This window comes from Salvelinus alpinus, chromosome 3 (assembly GCF_045679555.1).
Source record: "Salvelinus alpinus chromosome 3, SLU_Salpinus.1, whole genome shotgun sequence".
NCBI classification, from domain to species: domain Eukaryota; kingdom Metazoa; phylum Chordata; class Actinopteri; order Salmoniformes; family Salmonidae; genus Salvelinus; species Salvelinus alpinus.
In genome coordinates this window covers 14,218,948-14,246,738 of record NC_092088.1, presented here as the reverse complement: position 1 = coordinate 14,246,738, position 27,791 = coordinate 14,218,948, and the positions used below count along the sequence as shown (strand labels likewise).

The window sequence follows — 27,791 nt, the reverse complement described above, 5'->3', positions numbered from 1 at the left end:
AGACAGCAATGCCACACCACATCACCTCTACAGACTTGCAGTTTAACACCAGTCTGTAGTTCAATGTGGGAGTTTTTTCTAAACATACAGCACAGGGCAGAGATCAGAACAAGAAATATGTCTTCTCCCTCCTCTCCATCGACCAGTATCAGATAACAGCTGGGAAAGAGTTGTTCTGCTGGGAAACACAAGCAGCAAATGACTCTGAGAATTAGACAGAGCAGAGAAATGCTGAGAATGATCTATACCTCACTTACTCAGTCATCCCTACACAGATCAATACAGACACATTCTACCATGATGATGTGTACAGTGTTTCACAGTAACGAGTTCTGATAGACGCGTTGAGCACGATGGTTAGAGTGTAGAGAGATGATCGATCATCAGATTACTTCAGGTTCTGTAATCGTTGAAGTAGCTCGATTGCTACAGTTTCGCCTGAACCTCACCCTTTCCTCACCGTCTCTCCTTTATTTTCACGTTGTCCTTCCCCTTGTCCCTAATTTATCCCGCACTTTCCCATGTTCCCCTCCTCTTCCTTTCTCTCTCACCCCCCCCCCCCCTCCTCACCCGAGAGATGTGAGGCGTTAACACCTGCTATCAACACCCTGTATTTATAGTACTGACAGTGGCACCCAGCAACACGCACTGTACACTCGCGCGCACACACACACACACACACACACACACACACACACACACACACACACACACACACACACACACACACACACACACACACACACACACACACACACACACACACACACACACACACACACACACACACACACACACACACACACACACACACACACACTGTACACACACACACTGTACACACACACACTGTACACACACGCTCTCTCACTCACTCACGTGCCCATGGCTAGCCTGGTGCTCAGATTGAACAGGGCTTTGAGATACAATACAGCGCGCGTGTCTGTGGGAGGAGTGAAGGGTATACTCCTGCTCCAGGGGTGTTAATCAGCACTCTACGTGGATGGGAATGTACACGGAAAGCCATCAAACAGAGTGACGGAGCTATTATCTGGTGTCTATATGAAGCTGTAGCCGACACCGTAAACCCAAAGGAATTTTTGTAACTCAAATACTTTTAGTAAGTTGAAATCAAAGTCAATGAAAAGTAATTATTACTTAAAATGTCTATGTGGTACTGATTCAAAACTAAATGACACAACTACATTTCAAAAAAAGTTATGATAACAAATTCACCTTTTTTCCCCCAGCATTCGCTACTGCAGGTTGATGTTTTGGAATTGTTATCTGTGTTTTTGCACGTACATTGAGGGATTTATTGATTAATATTATGCTACTCAAAGATAAATAACACATTTTTTTTTAAACTAATCAAATCATTTAGATTTTTTTTGCCCTCGTTACTGAAATGGTTGTTCTAGTTTAAATGGTTTAGGTCGTCGCCTCACACTGTTCTTAACCCGGGCAGTCATTATGAATGCAGGTTGTGAGTGAATACACATGTTATCTGTTGGATATCCTAACTGGCTGGATATCAATAGGAATTACACATCACTTTGCAGGCTAGCATAATGTGACTTGCAGGTTGGGTTGCAAAATTCTAGTACATTTCCTAGGATTTCCATAAATCCTGGTTGTACGAGTCCTGGAAATCTGGGAATTCTGGGAAAGTTTCTAGACTTTTGGTGGGTAGCCCAAACGGTTCGGACAGAATTCACCAGATGGGCTGTACCGACTTCAGAGAGTCTCTTGACACTTGTGAAGTTCGGAGAACACCATCGTGTTTGTGAGAGTCTCATCTTTCCATAATTTTCATAATTTTTTTTTAGGACAAACCGTTCGGACACTACAGACGATTTTGTGAGAAGGCCGATTATCGGGATGTCTCATGGTCTGACAAACACAGCTCTAGATCTGTCAACTTTCACAGCAGATGCGGAAGTGCGACATAGGCGGATTGAGACGCATCCAATGCAACAGATTTTTATGGGGATTGTTTTATTATGCTAATTTTATTTCCATGGGGGCGTGGACATCGACCTTAGGGGGATTTAAACATTCAATTAGACCCTTTAGGAGGCAGAGACTCCCTACCACACCTATCACCCTATCATATTTTACAATCTCCCTATCTCTACCCCTCTCTCTCTCTCTCTCTCCGTCCCACTCTTTTCCCTCTCTCTTTTTCTCATTCACTCTCTTCTCCCTCTCTCCCTTTCTATCTCTCCCTATCCCCCTCTCTCTTTCTCTTCCTCTTCTTCACTCTCTCTCTCCCTCTCCCTCTCCCCCCCTCTCTCTCCTCTCTATCTCCTTCCTTCCCGCTCTCTCTCTCTCCCCCCCTCTATCCTTCCCTCTCTATCTCCCTCTCTCTCTCTCTTTCTCACGCACACAGATAGCTGTTAGCCTGTGAGTTTCTTGTTCTATATCTAATTAGAGTACAGATAACCCCCATAGCTTCTTAAACAGGGTCTAACTGACAGCTGTGTAAAGAATGAGACTGATAACAAACAGGCCTATGTCTAAGACAATGTAGAGCGACAGCTAGCAGGCCTTTGTCTAAGACAATGTAGAGCGACAGCTAGCAGGCCTTTGTCTAAGACAATGTAGAGCGACAGCTAGCAGGCCTTTGTCTAAGACAATGTAGAGCGACAGCTAGCAGGCCTTTGTCTAAGACAATGTAGAGCGACAGCTAGCAGGCCTTTGTCTAAGACAATGTAGAGCGACAGCTAGCAGGCCTTTGTCTAAGACAATGTAGAGCGACAGCTAGCAGGCCTTTGTCTAAGACAATGTAGAGCGACAGCTAGCAGGCCTTTGTCTAAGACAATGTAGAGCGACAGCTAGCAGGCCTTTGTCTAAGACAATGTAGAGCGACAGCTAGCAGGCCTATGTCTAAGACAATGTAGAGCGACAGCTAGCAGGCCTTTGTCTAAGACAGTGTAGGGAGACATCTCTCATGAGAATCAAAATCTAGGATACATGCAGCTCCATTAGACAAAACAGCCGAAAACCAAAGTATTGCGAGACAGCTTTCTTCATAAGACATACTGTAGAAGAAGCCTCTGATACCGTCTGTATGTCAAGGAGACATGACAGGTCTGGACACAGAATAGAAAACGACATGAAGTAGATAAAGCTCCCCTGATCCGTCCTGTTCCTATCTAGGCTGATCTCCTCTCCAGTATCTGTTCTTTGTGAACTCTACAAAGAACCTCTTCAGCAGGGTATTTTACAAAGGAACAGGTGGGGAGGGAGGTGTGTGTGTGTGATTATATTAATAGAATAAAGGGTTCAATAGCCGCTTGATTATCAATGGCCCTGCAGCCGCTGATGATAAAGATGTATCTTTGATGATGCGTCTTTGGTGTGTTTTAAAGGACCCGGCTCTTCAGTCTCAGTCGCCTATTTCTGGTTCCTGTCTTTCTCCTTTGTCCTCTATCCCTGATCTATGTATCACTAAACATGGAACGATGAAAGGCAGATGAAACGAATGAGAAGAGGAAAGGTTACACATGTATCAATCCAATAAAACAGAGGGTAAGATAGAGATAGAAGGGGGAAGGAAGACTGTGTGTGTGTGATCGTACATGCTTGCTGTTGGCGTGCGTGTGTTTGTGGGCGTGCTTGCATGTGTGATCGCATGGTTTCTATTGGGGTGTGTGTGTGATCATGGTCGTATATGCTTGCTATTTGTATGTGTGTGGGTGTGTTTCCCAGGCTATGAGTCCCATCTTTTGGTTGTGTTCAGTAGACAGTGGTGTATCCTAATTTTGTGTTGAGGGACTGGTACACCGGCTAACATCACTATCTCCTAATGTTGTGTTAAGACTGGTACACCGGCCACATCACTGTCTCCTAATGTTGTGTTAAGACTGGTACACCGGCCAACATCACTGTCTCCTAATGTTGTGTTAAGACTGGCACACCGGCCAACATCACTGTCTCCTAATGTTGTGTTAAGACTGGCACACCGGCCAACATCACTGTCTCCTAATGTTGTGTTAAGACTGGCACACCGGCCAACATCACTGTCTCCTAATGTTGTGTTAAGACTGGTACACCGGCCAACATCACTGTCTCCTAATGTTGTGTTAAGACTGGCACACCGGCCAACATCACTGTCTCCTAATGTTGTGTTAAGACTGGCACACCGGCCAACATCACTGTCTCCTAATGTTGTGTTAAGACTGGTACACCGGCCAACATCACTGTCTCCTAATGTTGTGTTAAGACTGGCACACCGGCCAACATCACTGTCTCCTAATGTTGTGTTAAGACTGATACACCGGCCAACATCATTATCTAAACGTAACGGACATAAAACAGGAGCTGTGCCAGGCCCGCCACGTCTGTTGACTCATCCAGCTGTAAAGCATAGAATTCACTGGCTTGTATGCGAAGCAGTAATTGTTTCAAAACATCTCCTGCCATGTCACTGATGCGTTGTGAGACAGTGTTGTTTGATGGAGGCATTGTCTGTATAGTTTTTGGGGGAATTGTCCTCCAGCATTGTCCCAGCCATATCAGCGGCAGCAGGAAGAATTAATTCCTCCACAATAGTATGGGGCTTGCCTGTCCTGGCCACTCGATAGCTCACCATATAAGACGCTTATAGCCCCTTCTTATTAATGGTATCTGTTGCTTTTATACATGTCTTACTACTCGAAAGTCGTCTTAATTCTCACTCATTCTAAATGTCTGCGCAAGAGTGAAGGTTTCATTGAGTTGTGAGATAGTACTTTTGCACATACAACACTGTGGCTGAGGAAAGGCACTACTCCCAATATAAGTGAACCCCAAATCAATGTAGTTCTCATCATATTTGCGCCTCTTTGAGGGTCCAATGTCCGTGTCTGTTGTTCGGTGCTTTCCCAGGTAAGGGGCCAGTAGCTCTTCGGCTGCATCAGATTTACAACTGTCAGAGGATGTGCTCGTGGAAGCAAAACAACTTGTGTGATCGACAGGTGCAGATGTTGTACTGCTGGTAGTAGCAGTACTACCAGTAGAGCTGGTATGTGTCTCTATGGACGCGGGCCTTACTTTTTTAAAGCATTTATCCATTTTCGAGTAACGGAATGAGCAGCAGCTACGTTTGGCTACATACGAACTGTTAGTGGAATTCCCACGAGAGAGTAACGGTTAACGTGATTGGATGTTAATTATTTGACTAGGCTACCTGTATTTGACATTGTGTTGTTATTTTACTGAACACTAGATGGTTTAATTTTATTTTTGGCAGTGAAACGAGGCTACTTATAAAACCTTACCCTAATGAATAAAACCTTACCCTAATGTATAGCCCCATTGGAAAATATAAATGGAATGTTTGAAAATGTGAAGATTTTTTAAATGTAAATAAATACAAATTATTATTATTATTATTTTTTTAAATCACATTTTTATTTGGCGTACCCCCGACGGCATTACGCATACCCCAGTTTGGGAATAGCTGATCTACACACTACATAAATAAACACTCAAACACCTACCGTAACCCAGCCAGGGCTCCATGGAAATCAGATCTGGTCTATTCAGAAACACATGGTAATCATAATCAGTGGTCACAGTGGAACAATAAAATGACTGTATATAAGCAGACATTGACTTGAATGTGCACCTGTATGGCTTACACTGTGTTTCTGTTTGTGTAAACTGCAGTTTAATATTAGTTTGGATATATTTACATTGGTGTAAGCGGTGGGATGGTGACTTGGGGGCCATTTGGCGAGGCATGAACACGTGATGAACTTGGTGTGGTGTAGTCTAGTCTAGTGTAAGGACACGCTCTCCTGAACCGAGGGGATAGTACCGTATGACGAACCTTGCTTAGGTAGTAGTGAGCGGGTCAGCTGTTTTTGTTCACCAGCACCTACCTGCAGTTGCTTATTTCCCATCTGCAACCTCCTGACTATAGGTGATACATTTCAAATCTGAGACTCTAACCTGCAAATACAGAAAATGCGCTGTGGAGTCAGAGATGCCGGGACTCATTTTTTGACAAGGGTTGCAGGATTTTTTCGTTGTTACCTAATTTAGATAGGTGTTTCTGCTTCTAATTTCCGACATTTTGGCTACTTGTTAGTCAGTCAACTGGTCTATAATAACATTCATGCAGCTTTTCTTCTCCCATTACTTGTTGCCCTAGAATACTAAATAAACCTTTGCTGACCAGAAAATAAACTCAACAAAAGAAGAAACATCCTCTCACTGTCAACTGCGTTTATTTTCAGCAGATTTAACATGTGTAAATATTTTATTTAACATGTGAATATTATTATTAACATGTAAATATTTGTATGACAATAACAAGATTCAACAACTGAGACATAAACTGAACAAGTTCCACAGACATGTAACTTACAGAAATGGAATAATGTGTCCCTGAACAAAGGGGGGGTCAAAATCAAAAGTAACAGTCACAGTCAGCACCAGCTGCATTAAGTACTGCAGTACTGCAGTGCATCTCCTCCTCATGGACTGCACCGGATTTGCTAGTTCTTGCTGTGAGATGTTACCCCACTCCTCCACCAAGAAACCTGCAAGTTCCCGGACATTTCTGGGGGGAATGGCCCTAGCCCTCACCCTCCGATCCAACAGGTCCCAGACGTGCTCAATGGGATTGAGATCCAGGCTCTTCGCCTTTCCATGGCAGAACACTGACATTCCTGTCTTGCAGGAAATCATGCACAGAACAAGCAGTATGGCTGGTGGCATGTCAGGATGAGCCTGCAGGAAGAGCCTGCAGGAATGGGCCTGCAGGAAGGGTACCACATGAGGGAGGAGGGTGTCTTCCCTGTAACACACAGTGTTGAGATTGCCTGAAATGACAACAAGCTATGTCCGATGATGCTGTGACACACCGCCCCAGACCATGATGGACCCTCCACCTCCAAATCGATCCCACTCCAGAGTACAGGCCTCGGTGTAACGCTCATTCCTTTGACCATAAACGCGAATCTGACCATCACCCTTGGTGAGACAAAACCGCGACTGTCTGGTCCAGCGACAGTGGGTTTGTGCCCATAGGTGACGTTGTTGCCGGTGATGTCTGGTGAGGACCTGCCTTATAACAGGCCTACGAGCCCTCAGTCCAGCCTCTCTCAGCCTATTGAGGACAGTCTGAGCACTGATGGAGGGATTGTACGTTCCTGGTGTAACTCGGGCAGTTGTTGCCATCTTGTACCTGTCCCACTGGTGTGATGTTCGGATGTACCGATCCTGTGCAGGTGTTGTTACACGTGGTCTGCCACTACGAGGACGATCAACTGTCCGTCCTGTCTCCCTGTAGTGCTCTCTTAGGTGTCTCACAGTACGGACATTGCAATTTATTGCCCTGGCCACATCTGCAGTCCTCATGCCTCATTGCAGCATGCCTAAGGCACGTTCACGCAGATGAGCAGGGACCCTGGGCATCTTTCTTTTGGTGTTTTTCAGAGTCAGTAGAAAGGCCTCTTTAGTGTCCTAAGTTTTCATAACTGTGACCGTAATTGCCTACCGTCTGTGCGCTGTTCGTGTCTTAATGACTGTTCCACTGGTGCATGTTCATTAATTGTTTATGGTTCATTGAACAAGCATGGGAAACAGTGTTTAAACCCTTTACAATGAAGATCTGTGTAGTTATTTGGATTTTTACTAATTATCTTTGAAAGACAGGGTCCTGAAAAAGGGCTGTTTCTTTTTTTGCTGAGTTTTTGTCAAACATCGATAGAATGAATGCTTCAATCTAGTTGACATCGATAAAGTTTGCACGTTCATCTTTGTTTCTCTCACACAGCAAAGATGTTTAAAAATGCAATAACAAAACAACCATTTTTTTCTGTACAAAATTTCAATTTTACCTTTTTTTAAGGGAATTAAAAGCTGTGAAAACGACGAACATGTTTCTGATAAGATTTAAGTTCGGCTTGAATACATATTTTATGTACAGCACCAGTCAAAATTGTTACTATTTTCTACATTGTAGAATAATAGTGAAGACATCTAACTATGAAATGACACGTATCTAATCATGTAGTAACCAAAAGAAGTGTTAAACAAATCAAAATATATTTTATATTTGAGATCATTCAAAGTAGCCACCATTTGCCTCGATGACAACTTTGCACACTCTTGGCATTCTCTCAACCAGCTTCATGAGGTAGTCACCTGGAATGCATTTTAATTAACAGGTGTGTCTTGTTAAAAGTTAATTTGTGGAATTTCTTTCCTTCTTAATATGTTTGAGCCAATCAGTTGTGTTGTGACAAGGTATTGATGGTATACAGAAGATTGCCCTATCTGGTAAAAGACCAAGTCCATATTATGGCAAGAACAGCTCAAATAAGCAAAGAGAAACGACAGCCCATCATTACTTTAAGACATGAAGTTCAGTCAATACGGAAAATCTCAACAACTTTGAAAGTTTCTTCAAGTGCAGTTGCAAAAACCATCAAGCGCTATGATGAAACTGGCTGTCATGAGGACTGCCACAGGAAAGGACGACCCAGAGTTACCTCTGCTGCAGAGGATACGTTCATTAGATATACCAGCCTCAGAAATTGCAGCCCAAATAAATGCTTCACGTGGTTTAAGTAACAGACACATCTCAACATCAACTGTTCAGTGAAGACTGCGTGATTCAGGCCTTCATGGTCGGATTGCTGAAAAGAACCACACCAATAATAAGAAGAGACTTGCTTGGGCCAAGAAACACAAGCAATGGACATTAGACTGGCGGAAATCTGTCCTTTGGTCTGATGAGTCCAAATTTGAGATTTTTGGTTCCAACCGCTGTATCTTTTTGAGACGCAGAGTAGGTGAACGGATGATCTCTGCGTGTGTGGTTCCCACCGTGAAGCATGGAGGAGGTGTGATGGTGTGGGGGTGCTTTACTGGTGACACTGTCTGTGATTTATTTAGAATTCAAGGCACACTTAACCAGCATGGTTACCACAGCATTCTGCAGTGATACGTCATCCCATCTGGTTTGAGCTTAGTGGGACTATCATTTGTTTTTCAACAGGACAATGACCCAACACACCTCCAGGCTGTGTAAGGGCTATTTGACCAAGAAGGAGAATGAGTGAGTGCTGCATCAGATGACCTGGCCTCCACAATCACCCAACCTCAACCCAATTGAGATGGTTTGGGATGAGTTGGACTGCAGAGTGAAGGAAAAGCAGCCAACATGTGCTCGCTCAGCATATGTGGAAACTCCTTCAAGACTTTTGGAAAAACATTCCTCATGAAGCTGGTATGAGATAATGCCAAGAGTGTGCAAAGCTGTCATCACGGCAAAGGGTGGCTACTTTGAAGAATCTAAAATCTATTTTGATTTGTTAAAAAACTTTTTGGGTTACTTCATGACTCCATATGTGTTATTTCATAGTTTTGATGTATTTACTATTATTCTACAATGTAGAAAACAGTAAAAATTCAGTTAAACCCTTGAATGAGTAGGTGTGTCCAAACTTTTGACTGGTACTGTAGTTGAAATACAATCAGCTTTTATGATGCTGTTCAAAATAGCACCTTTACAGATGGTCCCTACCCACGCATTCATTCTCTCAAGGTGCTGAAAGAAATAAATTATATTTCTCCACTCCTGTTCCCGAGTCATAATGTACATTTGGTGTATCATTTTACTGGAAGAAATGCTTACTTCTGCTGGAGTTAATATTATAGTAGTTTAGCTCCTCACAATCATCACACAAACATTTTCCCAAAATTTTTGACTACTGTTCTGGCTGTCCCTTCTCTTTATTTTTAACTCTCCATTTCACAGCTTTTCTCTTATGGGACGATTCAGACCCGAGTTAAGCGTAAATGGAATGTAATTCCCTTTTTATGTACTTTTCTCTCTATACATATTCTGACCTTGAACTTAAGCATGAGAATATCATGATTTTCAACTGCTATTCGTTTGGGGTGGAGATCAAATAAATGAAGGTGAGGAGGTGTGTCTACAGATATGCCGTATTCTGACCTTGACTTAATTCCACCACCTTTACACACGACGAAACCATGAATAAGGTCTAGCAACACCATTCTCCATGCACTGTAATTTACAACTTGATAAGCGCTCTCGATAAGAGCTAGTGTAACAGCTTACTTCCATCCCTCTCCTCGCCCCTACCTGGGCTTGAACCAGGGACCCTCTGCACACATCAACAACTGTCACCCACGAAGCATCGTGCCACAAAAGCCGCGACCCTTGCAGAGCAAGGGGAACAACTACTTCAGGTCTCAGAGCGAGTGACGTCACCGATTGAAACGCTATTAGCGCGCACCACCACTAACTAGCTAGCCATTTCACATTGGTTACACTAGGTAATTGAGTAATCCATTTGGATAAGGGAAATATAAATGTGAAAATTAAAATGCAATATGGCAGCAAAATGAAGCATATCAACTTTCCCACGGTAAAGTTTATTAAATGCTGTGCCATTATGCAGAATGTTAATTGTACGGCCTTTAAATTGTGGGCACTCTCTAATATCTTAATCCTTAAGAGTCTATTTCTGCACCCCTGCGTCAATCTAAGTAACATAATAAAAAAAATCCCCATCAAAATCGGTCAATTTAAACTAGAGATAGCTGTTTGGGATTGGATACATCTCAATCCACCACATCCACCTATGTCGGCCTTCCACATCTGCGGTGGAAAGTGGCTGAGCTACAGCAGTGTTTGTCAGACCATGAGACATCCCAAAAATTGGTCTTCTCGTGAAAACGTCTGTAACGTCTGAATGGTTCGGCCTAGAAACCACTCCATGGAACGATGAGACTCTCACGAACATGATGGTGTTCTCCGTTTTGCTCTACGACCCTCACAAACCCCACAGCTCTCCTCTGAATGGAAGAATGGAGGTAGTTTTATGCCAACAAAAATAAGTGTCACGTTCCTGACCTATTTTTATGTTATTTTGATTATGTTTAGTTGGTCAGGGCGTGAGTTGGGGTGGGCATTGTATGTTGTGTGTGTTTGGTTAGTCTATGGGTGTTGTATGTGTATGGGATAGTGTTTGTTAGGTTGTCTAGTTATGTCTATGGCTGCCTAGATTGGGTCTCAATCAGAGACAGCTGTCATTCATTTGTCTCTGATTGGGAGCCATATTTAAGGTAGCCATAGGCAGTAGGCTTTTGTGGGTGTTTGTTTCCTGTGTCAGTGTTTGGACCACACAGGACTGTTTTGAGGTATGTCACGTTTGTTGTTTTGTAGTTTGTAGTGTTTTCTTGTTATTTACATTAAACATGTACAATTATCAATCCGCATCTTGGTCCGATCCATGCTCCTCCTCGTCTGAGGAGGAGAACGACTTTGACAGCCATTACAGAAACACCCACCACAACAGGACCAAGCGGATTGAGGAAGGAGGGCAAGAACTAAAGCAATGGAGAGAGGAGGAATGGAGTTGGGAGCAAATTTTCAATGGAGAAGGACCCTGGGCTAAGGTGGGAGAGAATCGCCGCTCTCGGGAGGAGAAGGAGGCAGCCACAGCCCAGGAGCGCCGGTATGAGGAGGCAGCACGTATGAGAGGCTGGAAGCCCGAGAGGCTCACCCAAAAATTTCTTGGGGGGGGGGGGGGGGGGGGCTAAAGGGGAGTGTGGCGAAGCCGGGTAGGATACCTGAGCCAACTCCCCGGGCTTGCCGTGGAGTGAGAGGGCGTCGTACTGGTCAGACACCGTGTTATGCGGTAAAGCGCACGGTGTCCCCAGTACGCGTGCTTAGCCCAGTGCGGGCTATTCCACCTTGCCGCACTGGGAGGGCTAGGTTGGGCATCGAGCCGGATGCCATGAAGCCGGCCCAACGTATCTGGCCTCCAGTACGTCTCCTCGGGCCGGCGTACATGGCACCAGCCTTACAGGTGGTGTCCCCGGTTCGCCTGCATAGCCCAGTGCGGGCTATTCCACCTCGCCGCACTGGCAGGGCTACGGGGACCATTCAACCTGGTAAGGTTGGGGAGGCTCGGTGCTCAAGAGCACGTGTCCTCCTTCACGGTCCGGTATATCCGGCGCCACCTTCCCACCCCAGCTCAGTACCACCAGTGCCTACACCACGCACCAGGCTTCCAGTGCATCTCCAGAGCCCTGTTCCTCCTCCACGCACTCTCCCTATGGTGCGTGTCTCCAGCCCAGTGCCTCCAGTTCCGGCACCACGCACCAAGCCTCCTGTGCGTCTCCAGAGCCCTGTACGCACTGTTCCTTCTCCCCGCACTCGCCCTAAGGTGCGTGCCCTCAGCCCGGTACCTCCAGTTCCGGTACCACGCACCAGGCCTAGAGTGCGCCACGAGAGTCCAGTGTGCCCTGTTGTTGTTCCCCGCACTAGCCTGAAGGTGCGTGTCCTTAGCCCGGTACCTCCAGTTCCGGTACCACGCACCAGGCCTACAGTGCGTCTCAGCCGGCCAGAGTCTGCCGTCTGCCCAGCGGCGCCTGAACTGCCCGTCTGCCCAGCGGCGCCTGAACTGCCCGTCTGCCCAGCGGCGCCTGAACTGCCCGTCTGCCCAGCGGCGCCTGAACTGCCCGTCTGCCCAGCGGCGCCTGAACTGCCCGTCTGCCCAACGCCGTCTGAACTGTCCGTCTGCCATGAGCCTGCAAAGCCGCCCGTCTGCCATGAGCCTGCAAAGCCGCCCGTCTGCCATGAGCCTACAGAGCCGTCCGCCAGACAGGAGCCGCTAGAGCCGTCAGCCAGACAGGAGCCGCTAGAGCCGTCAGCCAGACCGGATCAGCCAGAGCCTTCCGCCAGACCGGATCAGCCAGAGCCTTCCGCCAGACCGGATCAGCCAGAGCCTTCCGCCAGACCGGATCAGCCAGAGCCTTCCGCCAGACCGGATCAGCCAGAGCCTTCCGCCAGACCGGACCAGCCAGAGCCCTCAGCCAGCCATGACCAGCCAGAGCCGTCAGCCAGCCATGACCAGCCAGAGCCGTCAGCCAGCCAGGATCCGCCAGCCAGCCAGGATCCGCCAGCCAGTCCGGAGCTGCCGTCCCTCAGCCCGGAGCTGCCGTCCCTCAGCCCGGAGCTGCCGTCCCTCAGCCCGGAGCTGCCGTCCCTCAGCCCGGAGCTGCCGTCCCTCATCCCGGTGCTGCCCCTTATCCCGATGCTGCCCCTTCAGTTAGGTGGGTTTAGTTGGAGGGTGGTCATTGGGTGGGGGATACGGAAGCGGGGAGTGACTATGGTGGTGTGGGGACAGCGTCCAGAGCCGGAGCCACCACCGTGGACAGATGCCCACCCAGACCCTCCCCTAGACTTTTGGTGGTGTGTTCGGAGTACGCACCTTGAGGGGGGGGTTATGTCACGTTCCTGACCTATTTTTATGTTATTTTGATTATGTTTAGTTGGTCAGGGCGTGAGTTGGGGTGGGCATTGTATGTTGTGTGTGTTTGCTTAGTCTATGGGTGTTGTATGTGTATGGGATAGTGTTTGTTAGGTTGTCTAGTTATGTCTATGGCTGCCTAGATTGGGTCTCAATCAGAGACAGCTGTCATTCATTTGTCTCTGATTGGGAGCCATATTTAAGGTAGCCATAGGCAGTAGGCTTTTGTGGGTGTTTGTTTCCTGTGTCAGTGTTTGGACCACACAGGACTGTTTTGAGGTATGTCACGTTTGTTGTTTTGTAGTTTGTAGTGTTTTCTTGTTATTTACATTAAACATGTACAATTATCAATCCGCATCTTGGTCCGATCCATGCTCCTCCTCGTCTGAGGAGGAGAACGACTTTGACAGCCATTACAATAAGGGTTTAAATATGTGTCCAAAAATATTTCCTGAGCTTTCTTATATCTCCTAGATATAGAACAGACACTTCAAAACCTTATTCCTTTTGATTAATTTTTTTACTGTTTTTTTTTGCCATTTATGAATGCGCTATTCGATGCGTTTCTGTGGGCTATAGTAGTAAAGGCCAAATTGAATATTTCATCAAATATTTTTTTATTTTTTGTCCTAAAATTCAAAATGAAATAGCTAAATGATCCATGACAATCCTAAAACAATTCCATATGTTAGCTGAGTAGAAAACACACTCAGAATCCCACTAGCTGTCAAGGTCTATATAGGAGACACTATTGTTTATATAGGGCCTAGGCATTGGCTAGAGACTAGCTGGAATAGGAGGCCTTTGCCTATTCTCCTCATGGACTTTGACAGTCCATCGATGACAGCCCTGTTTTAAATTTATAACAATGTTGCATTTTGATGACTCTAAATGGATGTACTATGTATGGTTATTCTGATCCTAGATCAGATGTTAGGATGGGTCATGGTGACAGATAACGGACTGTGCTGGTGGGTCAGGTCAGTTATGTCAGTCAGTGGCGGTCGGTGCCGTTTCAGATGAGGGAGGACGATTTCTTTTCATGAACATGGCCTTATTTTTATTACAGCATATTGGATGACTGTCATTCATATTCCATTCACCCAGCTCAATGTAACAGTGATAGGTTTAGGCTACTACATAATACTCAAATTGTCCCTATACCCATCATGAGGTTGCTACAACCTAGCCTATGAATGAAAGTTTACAATATAGGTGCACACAGGTCGAGAGACAGATTTGATGTGACACATGGACAGACAGGGACATTCAATACCGCCTGGCACGCTCTTGCCTGCATCTAGCTTATCTAGGGTGTAATCATTAGTCCAACAGTTGCAAACGAGTTTCTATTGGACAAATTCAGGTATTTTTAAAATCTGTTTTGTTCCGTTTGCTTCTGTTTAAGAAATGTTGTTCAACAGTGTCGGCGGAATGAATACACCCCTGATCACGCGTAAACGCAGATCACAGTTTCATAGCAGCCACGTTATTCCTTCTCACATCTACGTTATGCACTCTCCTCCTCTCACCTCTTCCCTTCGTTTGTGGACTTCAATGAATAACACATCATGTATGTGACACAGTATGTGACCAGGCGAAAAAAACCTTTCCAAGCTAAACCATGTCATAACCGCTACACACTGCCTACATTGTTGTCCCCATATTAGCTAAAGTAACGTCCTAGTCAACATAGCTAATAGAACTAACACGTTAGTAAACCCGCTACAGTCATGCACTAACATTACAGTGTACAGTCAGTAAGCAGTTACACCGGCGGGCCTCGGTGGCAATACATTAGTAAAACCAACAGCTTCCCTTGACCTGGAAGAGTCCCAGTGTTGTGTTGGATAGTCATCGCCAGCTAGCTAACACAGCATCCCTCTTTTTAAGCAGGGTGTTTCAGTAGGCTAAACTAGCTAGCTGCATATTTTATGAAATTCACTGAAGAGGATGGTCCTCCACTTCCTCCTCTGAGAAGCTTCCACTGATGTCAGTAAAGTCTGGTACTTGCATCTCCGCTCCTGTATAATGTATACATGTACAATACAAAATCATGTATGTAATCACTTAATGTAGATTAAGCTCCTCCCCCCTTTTTATATTCTGCTCTTTAACTCCTCCCTGAAAAGGCTGAAAGAATGTGCTTTCACTAAACATCTGGTGCCATCTGGTGCTGGATGATCCATAGGTCATATTCCTGTTATATGCGTGCGTACGTGCGTGCGTGTGTCCATCCATGCGTGCGTGCGTAAAAGAGGGTTTTGGGGTGGGGGTAGGTGAGCATGTGTGTTTTTATTTATGTATGTGTGTGAGAAGCTGGTGCTTGGGGTATTATATACAGTATGTGTGTATGGGGGAGGAGCGAGCGTGTCTACACTGTAACAGAAAACTGTAATTGGGGTACTATCAACAGTAAAATACTGTGAAATGTTTAACTGCAGCATACTATAAGTTATGGTGCATTGTGGGAAAATGTTGTGGGCTGTGAAAGAATGGCTATATTCTGATTGGTACTGTAATTCCACCCAACAGAATACAGTACCGTACCGTATTTTCTGAGCACCAAAAAACTTTTGACCACTAGTGGGTGCATGGATATTGCTAGTAAATCCTACAGTTTTCTTTGTAGCTACAATGAAATAATTGTCTTTCCGTTTGTGCATTGATTTCTACTCGTGCTTACTTTGTGTTAGTCTTGTGTTCGTTGCTATCGGAGTTCCGCTCGTGAATGTCAGCGCTCTATTACGAGTCGCACCCACAGATGTGTATATACTTCCACCCGCGGATGCTGGAGAAGCGTGCACCCCTTTTTCCGACTGGTTCCGTCATTTTGTCAGTTTATTGTTTTGTTTAATGAGATCTCTCACATTAAAAAATGTATACCAGTTTGACTGAGAAAGGCCAGTGAATATTATGTGATGGTAAGATACAGGGGTGCAACTTTCATTTTAGATGTGGGGCTACATCTTTTTTTTTCTTCAGTCTGATAAACACTTCAAACAGCCTACCCGACCACTCGGAGGCATCCCATGGTCCTAAAGCACACCGTTGCCTCGTTTGGTATCACATTCCAGTGATAAAACTGGGGGGGACATTATTTATTATTAACATTATTACTTACCTTATTATTATTTACCTCATCCTAACCTCACACCTTTATTTATTTTTTATATGCATTTATTTGATCAATTGAACCTCCATTTCTGCACCTTAACTTTGCCTCCTAGCTGCCTGCCTACTATGTCATTTTCATGGAGTCGTTATGTAGGTTTTATGACAGCTCATAAAGACTGATCACTAAAGGTGTCGTAAGTACAGAGCTGTAGCGGTATACAGAATGCCTGCTGTGATGATGATGTTTAATGCTTTGATATTAATCACAGAGATAGAATCAGCCCTCACAGCCTGGTGTGTGTGTGTGTGTGTGTGTGCGCGTGTGTGTGTGTGTGTGTGTGTTTGTTGTAACAGCAATAGGATGAAACACACGTTATTTACCTCCTCTGGGTGTGGAGTATGTCTACCAGAAAGGTCAAGGAGAAGGAGAGTGTGTGTCTGGGTTTGTGCCTCTGGTGTGTTTGGGTGTGTGTGTGTGTGAGTGTGCTCACATGAATACTGCACGGTATCATTGCCAACCTTTTCTCTCTCGTGTTCATGCCCCCCCCCCCCCCCCTCCCGTTCCAGGCTGAGGGTTCCACGTTCCTCCAGATGGGCGCATCACTGGAACAGCAGATTGCCTGCATGTTCAAGGTACAGGAATAGAATATTACATCTAAATGTAATGTTCAATTAGAGAACCCCCTTCCGCCAATCAGAATCGAATATTCAGCAAAGCTGTGGACTAAAATGTAATGTAGATATATCATTTTATATTTATATGTAATATAATGTCTATATTGTAGTTGATGGAGGAGTATGACTGGGGAGACTTTGTAGTCATCACAAGCATGTTGCCGGGATACGAGACATTTGTGGACTACGTCCGCTCCTACACCGACACTTCCTACTTCCTGTGGAGGCTGCAGGATATCCTGTCTCTGGAGATGTCTATCGGGACCAGCGACGTCCGCGCCAAACGCATGTTACAGCAGGTAGGAGACAGAAATGTCCAACATATATATACAGTGGGGGGAACAAGTATTTGATATACTGCCGATTTTGCAGGTTTTCCTACTTACAAAGCATGTAGAGGTCTGTAATTTGTATCACAGGTACACTTCAACTGTGAGAGACGGAATCTAAAACAAAAATCCAGAAAATCACATTGTATGATTTTTAAGTAATTAATTTGCATTTTATTGCATGACATAAGTATTTGATCACCTACCAACCAGTAAGAATTCCGGCTCTCACAGACCTGTTAGTTTTTCTTTAAGAAGCCCTCCTGTTCTCCACTCATTACCTGTATTAACTGCACCTGTTTGAACTCGTTAACTGTATAAAAGACACCTGTCCACACACTCAATCAAACAGACTCCAACCTCTCCACAATGGCCAAGACCAGAGAGCTGTGTAAGGACATCAGGGTTAAATTGTAGACCTGCACAAGGCTGGGATGGGCTACAGGACAATACGCAAGCAGCTTGGTGAGAAGGCAACAACTGTTGGCACAATTATTAGAAAATGGAAGAAGTTGAAGATGACGGTCAATCACCCTCGGTCTGGGGCTCCATGCAAGATCTCACCTCGTGGGGCATCAATGATCATGAGGAAGGTGAGGGATCAGCCCAGAACTACACGGCAGGACCTGGTCAATGACCTGAAGAGAGCTGGGACCACAGTCTCAAAGAAAACCATTAGTAGCACACTACGCCGTCATGGATTAAAATCCTGCAGCGCACGCAAGGTCCCCGCATGTCCAGGTCCGTCTGAAGTTTGCCAATGACCATCTGGATGATCCAGTAGAGGAATGGGAGAAGGTCATGTGGTCTGATGAGACAAAAATATAGCTTTTTGGTCTAAACTCCACTCGCCGTGTTTGGAGGAAGAAGAAGGATGAGTACAACCCCAAGAACACCATCCCAACCGTGAAGCATGGAGGTGGAAACATCATTATTTGGGGATGCTTTTCTGCAAAGGGGACAGGACGACTGCACTGTATTGAGGGGAGGATGGATGGGGCCATGTATCGCGAGATCTTGGCCAACAACCTCCTTCACTCAGTAAGAGCATTGAAGATGGGTCGTGGCTGGGTCTTCCAGCATGACAACGACCCGAAACACACAGCCAGGGCAACTAAGGAGTAGCTCCGTAAGAAACATCTCAATAGAAAATCTTTGGAGGGAGCTGATAGTCCGTATTGCCCAGCGACAGCGCCGAAACCTGAAGAATCTGGAGAAGGTCTGTATGGAGGAGTGGGCCAAAATCCCTGCAGTGTGTACAAACCTGGTCAAGAACTACAGGAAACGTATGATCTCTGTAATTGCAAACAAAGGTTTCTGTACCAAATATTATATATTATACTGTATATAAATATCAAATGCTTATGTCATGCAATAAAATGCAAATTAATTACTTAAAAATCATACAATGTGATTTTCTGGAGTTCTGTTTTAGATTCCGTCTCTCACAGTTGAAGTGTACCTATGACAAAAATTACAGACCTCTACATGCTTTGTAAGTAGGAAAACCTGCAAAATCGGCAGTGTATCAAATACTTGTTCTCTCCACTATATATATATATATGAGGACTTCGATGTGTGCTTATGAAGAGGTCTGGTACACAGGGTCAGAGTTACAATTAACCTAGGGATAGGGCCAGTAGTGGTGTGTGGGTAAAATCACTGGGGAAGCCAAGCCAGGACAAAAACACATTACAACCTATTTTGTAGTTTGTGTTTGCTCTATAACCTGTTAGTTCATATGCCTTCCTACTGTGATATATAGGCCTAAGGCCGAGACAATAAGAAGACACAGTGGCAGAATAAATTCAACCACACCTTTGTTTCATCACAAAACCGGAGATTAACCTCTGTCTGGTGAAGTCCACAAAGCATATTGTATGTAACAAAGTTACATGACCTACAGCATGGTCAAGCAAGTTAATGTTAGTCTAATACATTGACAACTAAAAGATACCAAAATCTAGTCTATTCAACGTAAGCTAAATATGATGTGGCTGTCCATGGAACTGATTTCTGTGTGTGTGTGTGTGCGTGCGTGCGTGCTTGCAAGTCGAAAAAACATGTTGACTCACCCTGCTTGTAGAGATACCGTCCTCCTCTCTTTCATGTTGCCGAAACATTCTTTGAGTCTGTCATTCAGTACAGGCTTTTAGTTTTTGTTGTCCTAGACTACGTGGCTAAAATGCTTGCTCGCTAGTCTAACTTCCATTCATGGGCAACATTAGCTAGTTAACATTAGCCTTCTACATCTAGCTACGTATTGAACTTCCATCCTCTCAAGCCAGGGACACAATATATGAATTAATGATTGGACTAGAATCGCTGTTATAATTGTTGGCCAGTACAGAGATATTAACCTTTCACGAGCCTCTACCCCGGGTCCGGGATCACCCCCCACCCCCCCCACACACTGATTAGCATAGCTAGCATAGCTTCACAAGTAGATAGTAGCATCTAAATATCATTAAATCACAAGTCCAAGACACCAGATGAAAGATACAGATCTTGTGAATAAAGCCACCATTTCAGATTTTTAAAATGTTTTACAGGGAAGACAAAATATGTAAATCTATTAGCTAAACACGTTAGCAAAATACACCACTATTCTAACTCCATCAGTTTCTTACTCCTTCAGGTGCTATCACCAATTCGGCTCAACTAAGATATTGATAGCCAATAACCTATAAAAAAAACCATCAGATGACAGTCTGATAACATATTCATGGTATAGGATAGTTTTTGTTAGAAAAAAGTGCATATTTCAGGTAGAAATCACAGTTTACAATTGCACCGACCATCACAAATCGACTAGAATTACTAGATAGAGCAACGTGTATGACCAATTTACTCATCATAAAACATTTCATAAAAATAGACAAAGCATAGCAATGGAAAGACCCAGTTCTTGTGATTTCAGACCATATTTCAGATTTTCTAAGCGTTTTTCAGCGAAAACACAATAAATCGATAAGTTAGCATACCACATGTGCAAACGTTACCAGAGCATCGATTCCAGCCAAAGAGCGCTATAACGTAATCACCGCCAAAATATATTAATTTTTTCACTAACCTTCTCAGAATTCTTCCGATGACACTCCTGTAACATCATTTTACAACATACATATACAGTTTGTTCGAAAAGGTGCATATTTAGCCATACAAAACCGTGGTTATACAATGGAAATAGTCACAACTCAAGCCTCAAAATGAGGAACGTCAGCTTTCAGAGTGATCTAGTTTAATCGAAAGCTAATCATATACTTGACTAAAAAATACAGGGTTGACAGGAATCGAAAGACAAATTAGTTCTTAATGCAACCGCTGATTTACATTTTTAAAATTATCCTTACTTTTCAATACAGGGTTCGCCAAGTGAAGCTATACCAAACAAAATGGTGAAATATGCGTTTAAAATATTTCGACAGAACAACAATTTATCATATTAAATATTGCTTACTTTGAGCTGTTCTTCCATCATATTCTTGGGCAATGTATCCTTTCTATGTTATAAACGTCTTTTGGTCGATAGATGTCCTCTGTCCTTCGAAATATCCACTAACGATCGAACGGGACCCCAAAACGTGTCCAAAGTTTCAGAGTGCACAACAAAGAAATTCCTCAAAATCGCACTAAACGGATATAAATTGCTATAAAACGGTTCAAATTAACTACATTATGATGTTTTTAACAACTATAACGACTGAAAACATGACCGGAGAAATATAACTAGTTAAACAACGATTTGGAATGAGGCAGGTCCGATGTCCATCTTGCTTGTGGCGCGCGGAGAAGAGAGAGAGATCCTCCCACGTTTTGTGGTTTTATATGGGCTGGGATTGTGCAATAGACTCCATTCAAAACGTGATGACGTACAGACACCCAGAGGAAGACGTAGGCAGTGTCGGTTTCTTCATAGCATTCACTGTCGCCTTAAAAACAGACTCCAGATCAGGGGTAAAAAATTCTGAAATCTGACCCCTGTCATGAAAAGTGCTGTAGATATTGTTCTGTACCACTCAGAGACAAAATTCCAACTTCTATAGAAACTAGAAGGTGTTTTCTATCCAATAATAACAATAATATGCATATTGTACGATCAAGAATTTAGCACGAGGCAGTTTAATTTGGAGACCCAAATATGCTAATGCAGAACAGCACCCCCTATAGTCCCAAGAAGTTAAGTAAAACCACAAGTTCAAATCCCTATCTCTATCCCATGGCTAATTTAGGAAAGGGTCAATTTTATCCAGCTAGCTAGCCACATGAGGACAACAACACAACGAGATGTAACAATTCAATTTTTTTCTGTGAATGACATTTGGCTTTTGATGTGATGCGATTGGTCCCTAGACACTTTTTTTGGAGCGCCAGGACCATTCACAGTTGAGCTCACTAAGTTAAGCTTAACACTGATTGGCTATAACTTCATGTTGTTTCATGAAGGGAGGCCAAATGCTCGCTGGCTTCCCTTGCATTCAATGCTACCGGTGGCAACATTGTCATACTCTTTTTTGACCAGACAGCATCAGATAGATGGGCTACACATACAGAGACAGAGGGGCACTGTTTCGCTCGCTTGGATGCTTTTTCCGGTGAGATATATTCAGCCTCTTGCGAATTGAAGGACAATTATGAAACACAGAGAGACGGAAGATAAATGACTGAATATATATTTTGTATTATTTTTCTCTGTTCATTTTTTTAGGGAAGCCTGGCTTCCCTTGACATGAATAGACTGCACTCGATAGGGCAAGGGTTAAGGGTTGTGATATAACTGTTCCACAGGCTTAGATGTCAGAGGTTAATATTAGATACTGGCTACACTCCCATATCTGTCTCTCCCTCTAGATTGATTCCCAGGTACTCGTAGCCTACTGCTCCCATGAAGAGGCCCAGTACCTGTTCCAGGTAGCAGGGGAGGTGGGTCTATTGGGGCCTGGCTACATCTGGATCCTCCCCTCCCTCGCGTTGGGCAACACAGAGAGCCCTTCACCTAGCAGCTTCCCCATAGGAGTGATTGGCGTCATCACCGACCAATGGAGGAAGAGCCTGAGGCAGCGGGTCAGAGAGGGAGTGGCCATAGTGGCCAAAGGGGCAGAGAGTTTCAAGAGGCATCAGGGGTTCGTTCCCGAGGGACACAGCGACTGCAACACACCAGTTACACACATTAACAACAACACACTGTTCAGGTGAGTGTGAGGTCACACCCCCTCGCTCTGTGTTTGAGTGTCTATGTTTGTTGTAGCAGTAGACATACTGAACGTGTGTGTGTGTTTGTCGTAGCAGTAGACATACTGAACGTGTGTGTGTGTTTGTCGTAGCAGTAGACATACTGAACGTGTGTGTGTGTGTGTGTGTTTGTCGTAGCAGTAGACATACTGAACGTGTGTGTGTGTGTGTGTTTGTTGTAGCAGTAGACATACTGAACGTGTGTGTGTTTGTCATAGCAGTAGACATACTGAACGTGTGTGTGTGTGTGTGTTTGTTGTAGCAGTAGACATACTGAACGTGTGTGTGTTTGTCATAGCAGTAGACATACTGAACGTGTGTGTGTTTGTCGTAGCAGTAGACATACTGAACGTGTGTGTGTGTTTGTCGTAGCAGTAGACATACTGAACGTGTGTGTGTCTGTGTTCTAGACACATGCTGAACGTGACATGGGAGCATAAGGACCTGTCGTTTAATAACGATGGTTACCTGACAAACCCTTCCATGGTCATCATCGCTCTGAATAGAGACAGACAGTGGGACAAGGTACTGAACGAGTGTGTGTGTGTGTGTGCGTGTGGACCATGAAACAACCAACCCAGCACTGCCATATTGCATGCCCTGCCTCAAAATAACTTGCATACATGAATGTAATCAATACATTGTTTCATCCGGTTAATTACAAACTACCAGTGTTGCTGATGATGTGGTGTACTGTTATCTCCCATGGCGGTGTCCCGCCCTTCTCCCAAGGGTACGCACACGCACACGCACACCTGTCTCCCAAGGGTACGCACACGCACACACACACACACACACCTGTCTCCCAAGGGTACGCACACGCACACACACCTGTCTCCCAAGGGTACGCACACGCACACGCACACACACCTGTCTCCCAAGGGTACGCACATGCACACGCACACCTGTCTCCCAAGGGTATGCACACGCACACACACACCTGTCTCCCAAGGGTACGCACACGCACACACACACCTGTCTCCCAAGGGTACGCACACGCACACACACACCTGTCTCCCAAGGGTACGCACACGCACACACACACCTGTCTCCCAAGGGTACACACACGCACACACACACCTGTCTCCCAAGGGTACGCACACGCACACACACCTGTCTCCCAAGGTTACGCACACGCACACACACACCTGTCTCCCAAGGGTACGCACGCGCACACGCACACCTGTCTCCCAAGGGTATGCACACGCACACACACACCTGTCTCCCAAGGGTACGCACACGCACACACACACCTGTCTCCCAAGGGTACGCACACGCACACACACCTGTCTCCCAAGGGTACGCACACGCACACACACACACACACACCTGTCTCCCAAGGGTACGCACACGCACACACACACACACACACCTGTCTCCCAAGGGTACGCACACGCACACACACACACACACACCTGTCTCCCAAGGGTACGCACACGCACACGCACACCTGTCTCCCAAGGGTACGCACACGCACACACACACCTGTCTCCCAAGGGTACGCACACGCACACACACACCTGTCTCCCAAGGGTACGCACACGCACACACACACCTGTCTCCCAAGGGTATGCACACGCACACACACACCTGTCTCCCAAGGGTAGCCAGAGAGGGTGTAGGTCTACAAAGAGTAATCTCACTGCTACTGTTGAACTCATTTATTCCTGCCCTGCCACAGCAAGACTACTTTATCACTGTCACTGGCTGGCAGGTGTGTTTGTGTGCGTGTGTTTCGTGACTGTGCAGACCGAACACAAAGTCTGGCAATGCTCCGGAGTTCCCACAGTCATTCACTGCCCCATGTCATCTAGCTCATTCGTCAGTGAGAACGTGGCAGTGGGCACTTGTACACTGAGTGGACAAAACATTAAGAACACCTGCTCTTTCCATGACAGACTGACCAGGTGACTCCAGGTGAAAGCTATGATCCCTTATTGATGTCACTTGTTAAATCCACTTCAATCGGTGTAGATGAAGGGGAGGAGACAGGTTAAAGAAGGATTTTTAAGCCTTGAGACAATTGAGACATAGATTATGTATGTGTGCCATTCACAGGGGGAATGGGCAAGACAAAATATTTAAGTGCCTTTGAATGAGGTATTGTAGTAGGTGCCGCTGCTGGGTTTTTCACGCTCAACAGTTTCCTGTGTGTATCAAGAATGGTCCACCACCCAAAGGACATCCAGCCAACTTGACACAACTGTGGGAAGCATTGGAGTCAACATGGGCCAGCATCCCTGTGGAATGTTTTTCGACACCTTGTAGAGTCCATTTCCGACGAATTGAAGCTGTTCTGAGATGGGGGTGTGGAGGGGTGCAACTCAATACTAGGAAGGTGTTCCTAATGTTTGGTTTACTCAGTGTATATGTGTTTGTGGTGTGACATGCCCATTTCATACCCTCTCTTTTTGACACACTGACAGCACTACACGCTAATGTTTTACTAAGTCAGGGGAACCATCATCCTATCTAATGTTTTACTAAGTCAGGGGGAACCATCATCCTATCTAATGTTTTACTAAGTCAGGGGAACCATCATCCTATCTAATGTTTTTACTAAGTCAGGGGGAACCATCATCCTATCTAATGTTTTACTAAGTCAGGGGGAACCATCATCCTATCTAATGTTTTTACTAAGTCAGGGGAACCATCATCCTATCTAATGTTTTTACTAAGTCAGGGGGAACCATCATCCTATCTAATGTTTTACTAAGTCAGGGGGAACCATCATCCTATCTAATGTTTTACTAAGTCAGGGGGAACCATCATCCTATCTAATGTTTTTACTAAGTCAGGGAGAAACATCATCCTATCTCCCTCTCTTCTTTCCTATTTTCTTCCCGTGGGGGAAGGGAAGATAGAGAGAGTATAAAGGGAGGGGGGCAGGGAAGATAGATAAAGTTTAAAGGGGGGGGGGGGGTAAGGATGTTGTAAAAGTGATTAATTTTAAAAAACTGCCAGAGAAAAGTTCATAGCAGTTCAAAACAGCATTGAGATTCATAGTCAGACACAATAGTGTGGGTTATTTACACTCTACTGTGTCTTTCAATAGTGTTGTAGCTATGTGTACTTTGTTATATGCCTAGTAAATCCCCCTGTGTTACATTCAGCCAGTCCACCTGTGATTCCCAGTTGTATCAATAAGGGTCCACCACCCAAAGGAGATCCAGCCAACTTGACACAACTGTGGGAAGCGTTGGAGCCAACATGGGGCCAGCATCCCTGTGTTACATTCAGCCAGGTCCCCTGGGGTCCCCTGGGACATCCTCTGGTGTATGTTTGAATCCAGTGATCGAAAGTTGATTTTGAGATTTTTGTTTTAAGCCTATCCCAAACTTTTAACCTTAACCTTAAAAATGTGGAGTTGATGCCTGAACTTAACCTTAAATACTTTGAAATGTGGAGTTGATGCCTGAACTTAACCTTAAATACTTTGAAATGTGGAGTTAATGCCTGAACTTAACCTTAAATACTTTGAAATGTGGAGTTAATGCCTGAACTTAACCTTAAATACTTTGACATTTGGAACAATTTCAAAATATTGCATTTGAGAAACATGGATGAACATCTAATTCTGACGTGAGTCTGTGAGAGCTGGTTGGTTACATTAACACTGAAAGTGTGGACCTGTATAGACATTAAACTGTGTTGAATTAACACTAAAGCTTTATTGGCATATTTCCCAGAATGCTTTGCCTTTCGAGTGAATTGTAGAGTTACCACCCATGACTGAATTTATTAGTGACAGACAGATTATTGTTGCATACATCCAATTTCTATCCTGGGGACTTCAGTAAGAAAGTTCCTAAATGAATGTGTCATTATTACTTAAGTAGTAATCCTTGAGAAGCTGGTGTTTGGAGGAAATGCTGGGGTGGGTGTTCTTAGGCCCGAGACAAAGTTGAGGGCTGGCAAACTCTGTCAATATAGCCTCAAAACACTGGCTTCTTGGGCATTATCACTGTTATTTTTATTAATTTATTCATATTATTTCATGCCACCACAATATAAACTATTAGCCTATTTATTGCCTTACCTCCTTACTTCATTTGCACACACTGTATACAGATTTTTCTATTGTGTTATTGATTGTACATTTGTTTATCCCATGTGTAACTCTGTGTTGTTGTTTTTGTCACACTGCTATGCTTTATCTTGGCCAGGTCGCAGTTGTAAATGAGAACTTGTTCTCAACTGGCCTCCCTGGTTAAATAAAGGTGGGGGAAAAAATTGTTCTGACACTAATCTGGGGTTGCTACCCAAGCCGGCTGGTCGTTCATTCTATCAGTTCGGTTACCAGAGACACAAAAGTTCAGTCTTTTTGTTCTGTATCTGTGGACGCGACCCAGTTGTTGGTTCGAAATGTTCCATTGCCATACTGGCTGGCCATGTTCTTATCTCTTGCTTGCTAGCTAGCCAACTATTGCTAATTTACAGTCACGTCAAACAGTGCAGCCTGAATAACAGCAAAATAGCTGCAATTGCGTTTGTTTAAGCTGTTTTTTAGTGAAATGTATTTTGATACATCCATAACAATTAGCTAATGAGGCACACTTTTGCCTGGTTTAATGTGCTCTCTCCTCAGGACATTGTTGTTCAGAGGAGCTAGCCAACAACACAGCTAACACAATAATCACTTCTAACTGAAGCTGGAAAGACAGCAAACTAGCAGCACATCATTTAATTTGACCTGTTTTCTATTGATAGTTCTTTGTATGTGTATAAAAAATTATGCTGATTCATGATTTCAACTGGCTGAGAAAAGATGCCTGCCTCTCTGTCACGTCCGGACCCTGACACATTCATTACTATGGGACATCTGGTGTTGAATATTGAAACAATGTTGCAAATTTCAGAGAGACAGACAGCAAAGTTTATACAAATCTCCGCTGTTGAAAATGAAATGCTAGTCTAAAAGAAATGTGAGATAATGTCTAGGTGCTTTTTATAGTGGATATCAAGTTGCCTCGCTGGGCTGATGAGACAGTGGATTGCACAGTCAGATGGAACAGAGTAATTAGGCATTTTAACGTCATAGATTTAGCCGGTGGTAACTTGTAGAATAGATATCGTCTGGGAATGCGGTTTTAACCAATCAGCATTCAGGAATAGACCCCCGTTGTATAAAATATAAACATTTAATACA

At 44.5% G+C, this 27,791-nt stretch overlaps 1 protein-coding gene across 4 annotated transcripts in view; it reads left to right on the top strand.

Moving 5' to 3' along the window:
* The window catches only part of LOC139570046 (glutamate receptor ionotropic, NMDA 2C-like), a 63,686-nt gene that overhangs the window by 2,699 nt on the left and 33,196 nt on the right, over positions 1-27,791 (top strand). For 2 of the 4 annotated variants that reach the window (XM_071391510.1, XM_071391509.1), the window contains exons 1-5: positions 13,381-13,568; positions 16,974-17,039; positions 17,192-17,380; positions 22,262-22,602; positions 23,053-23,167. In XM_071391510.1, coding sequence (XP_071247611.1) covers positions 16,998-17,039; positions 17,192-17,380; positions 22,262-22,602; positions 23,053-23,167 — 687 coding nt within the window. In that variant the 5' untranslated portion in view covers positions 13,381-13,568; positions 16,974-16,997. Of the gene's footprint in view, positions 1-100; positions 120-10,314; positions 10,344-13,380; positions 13,569-16,973; positions 17,040-17,191; positions 17,381-22,261; positions 22,603-23,052; positions 23,168-27,791 lie in introns of those variants that run through there. The other 2 variants (XM_071391511.1, XM_071391512.1) reach the window with 2 other exon arrangements.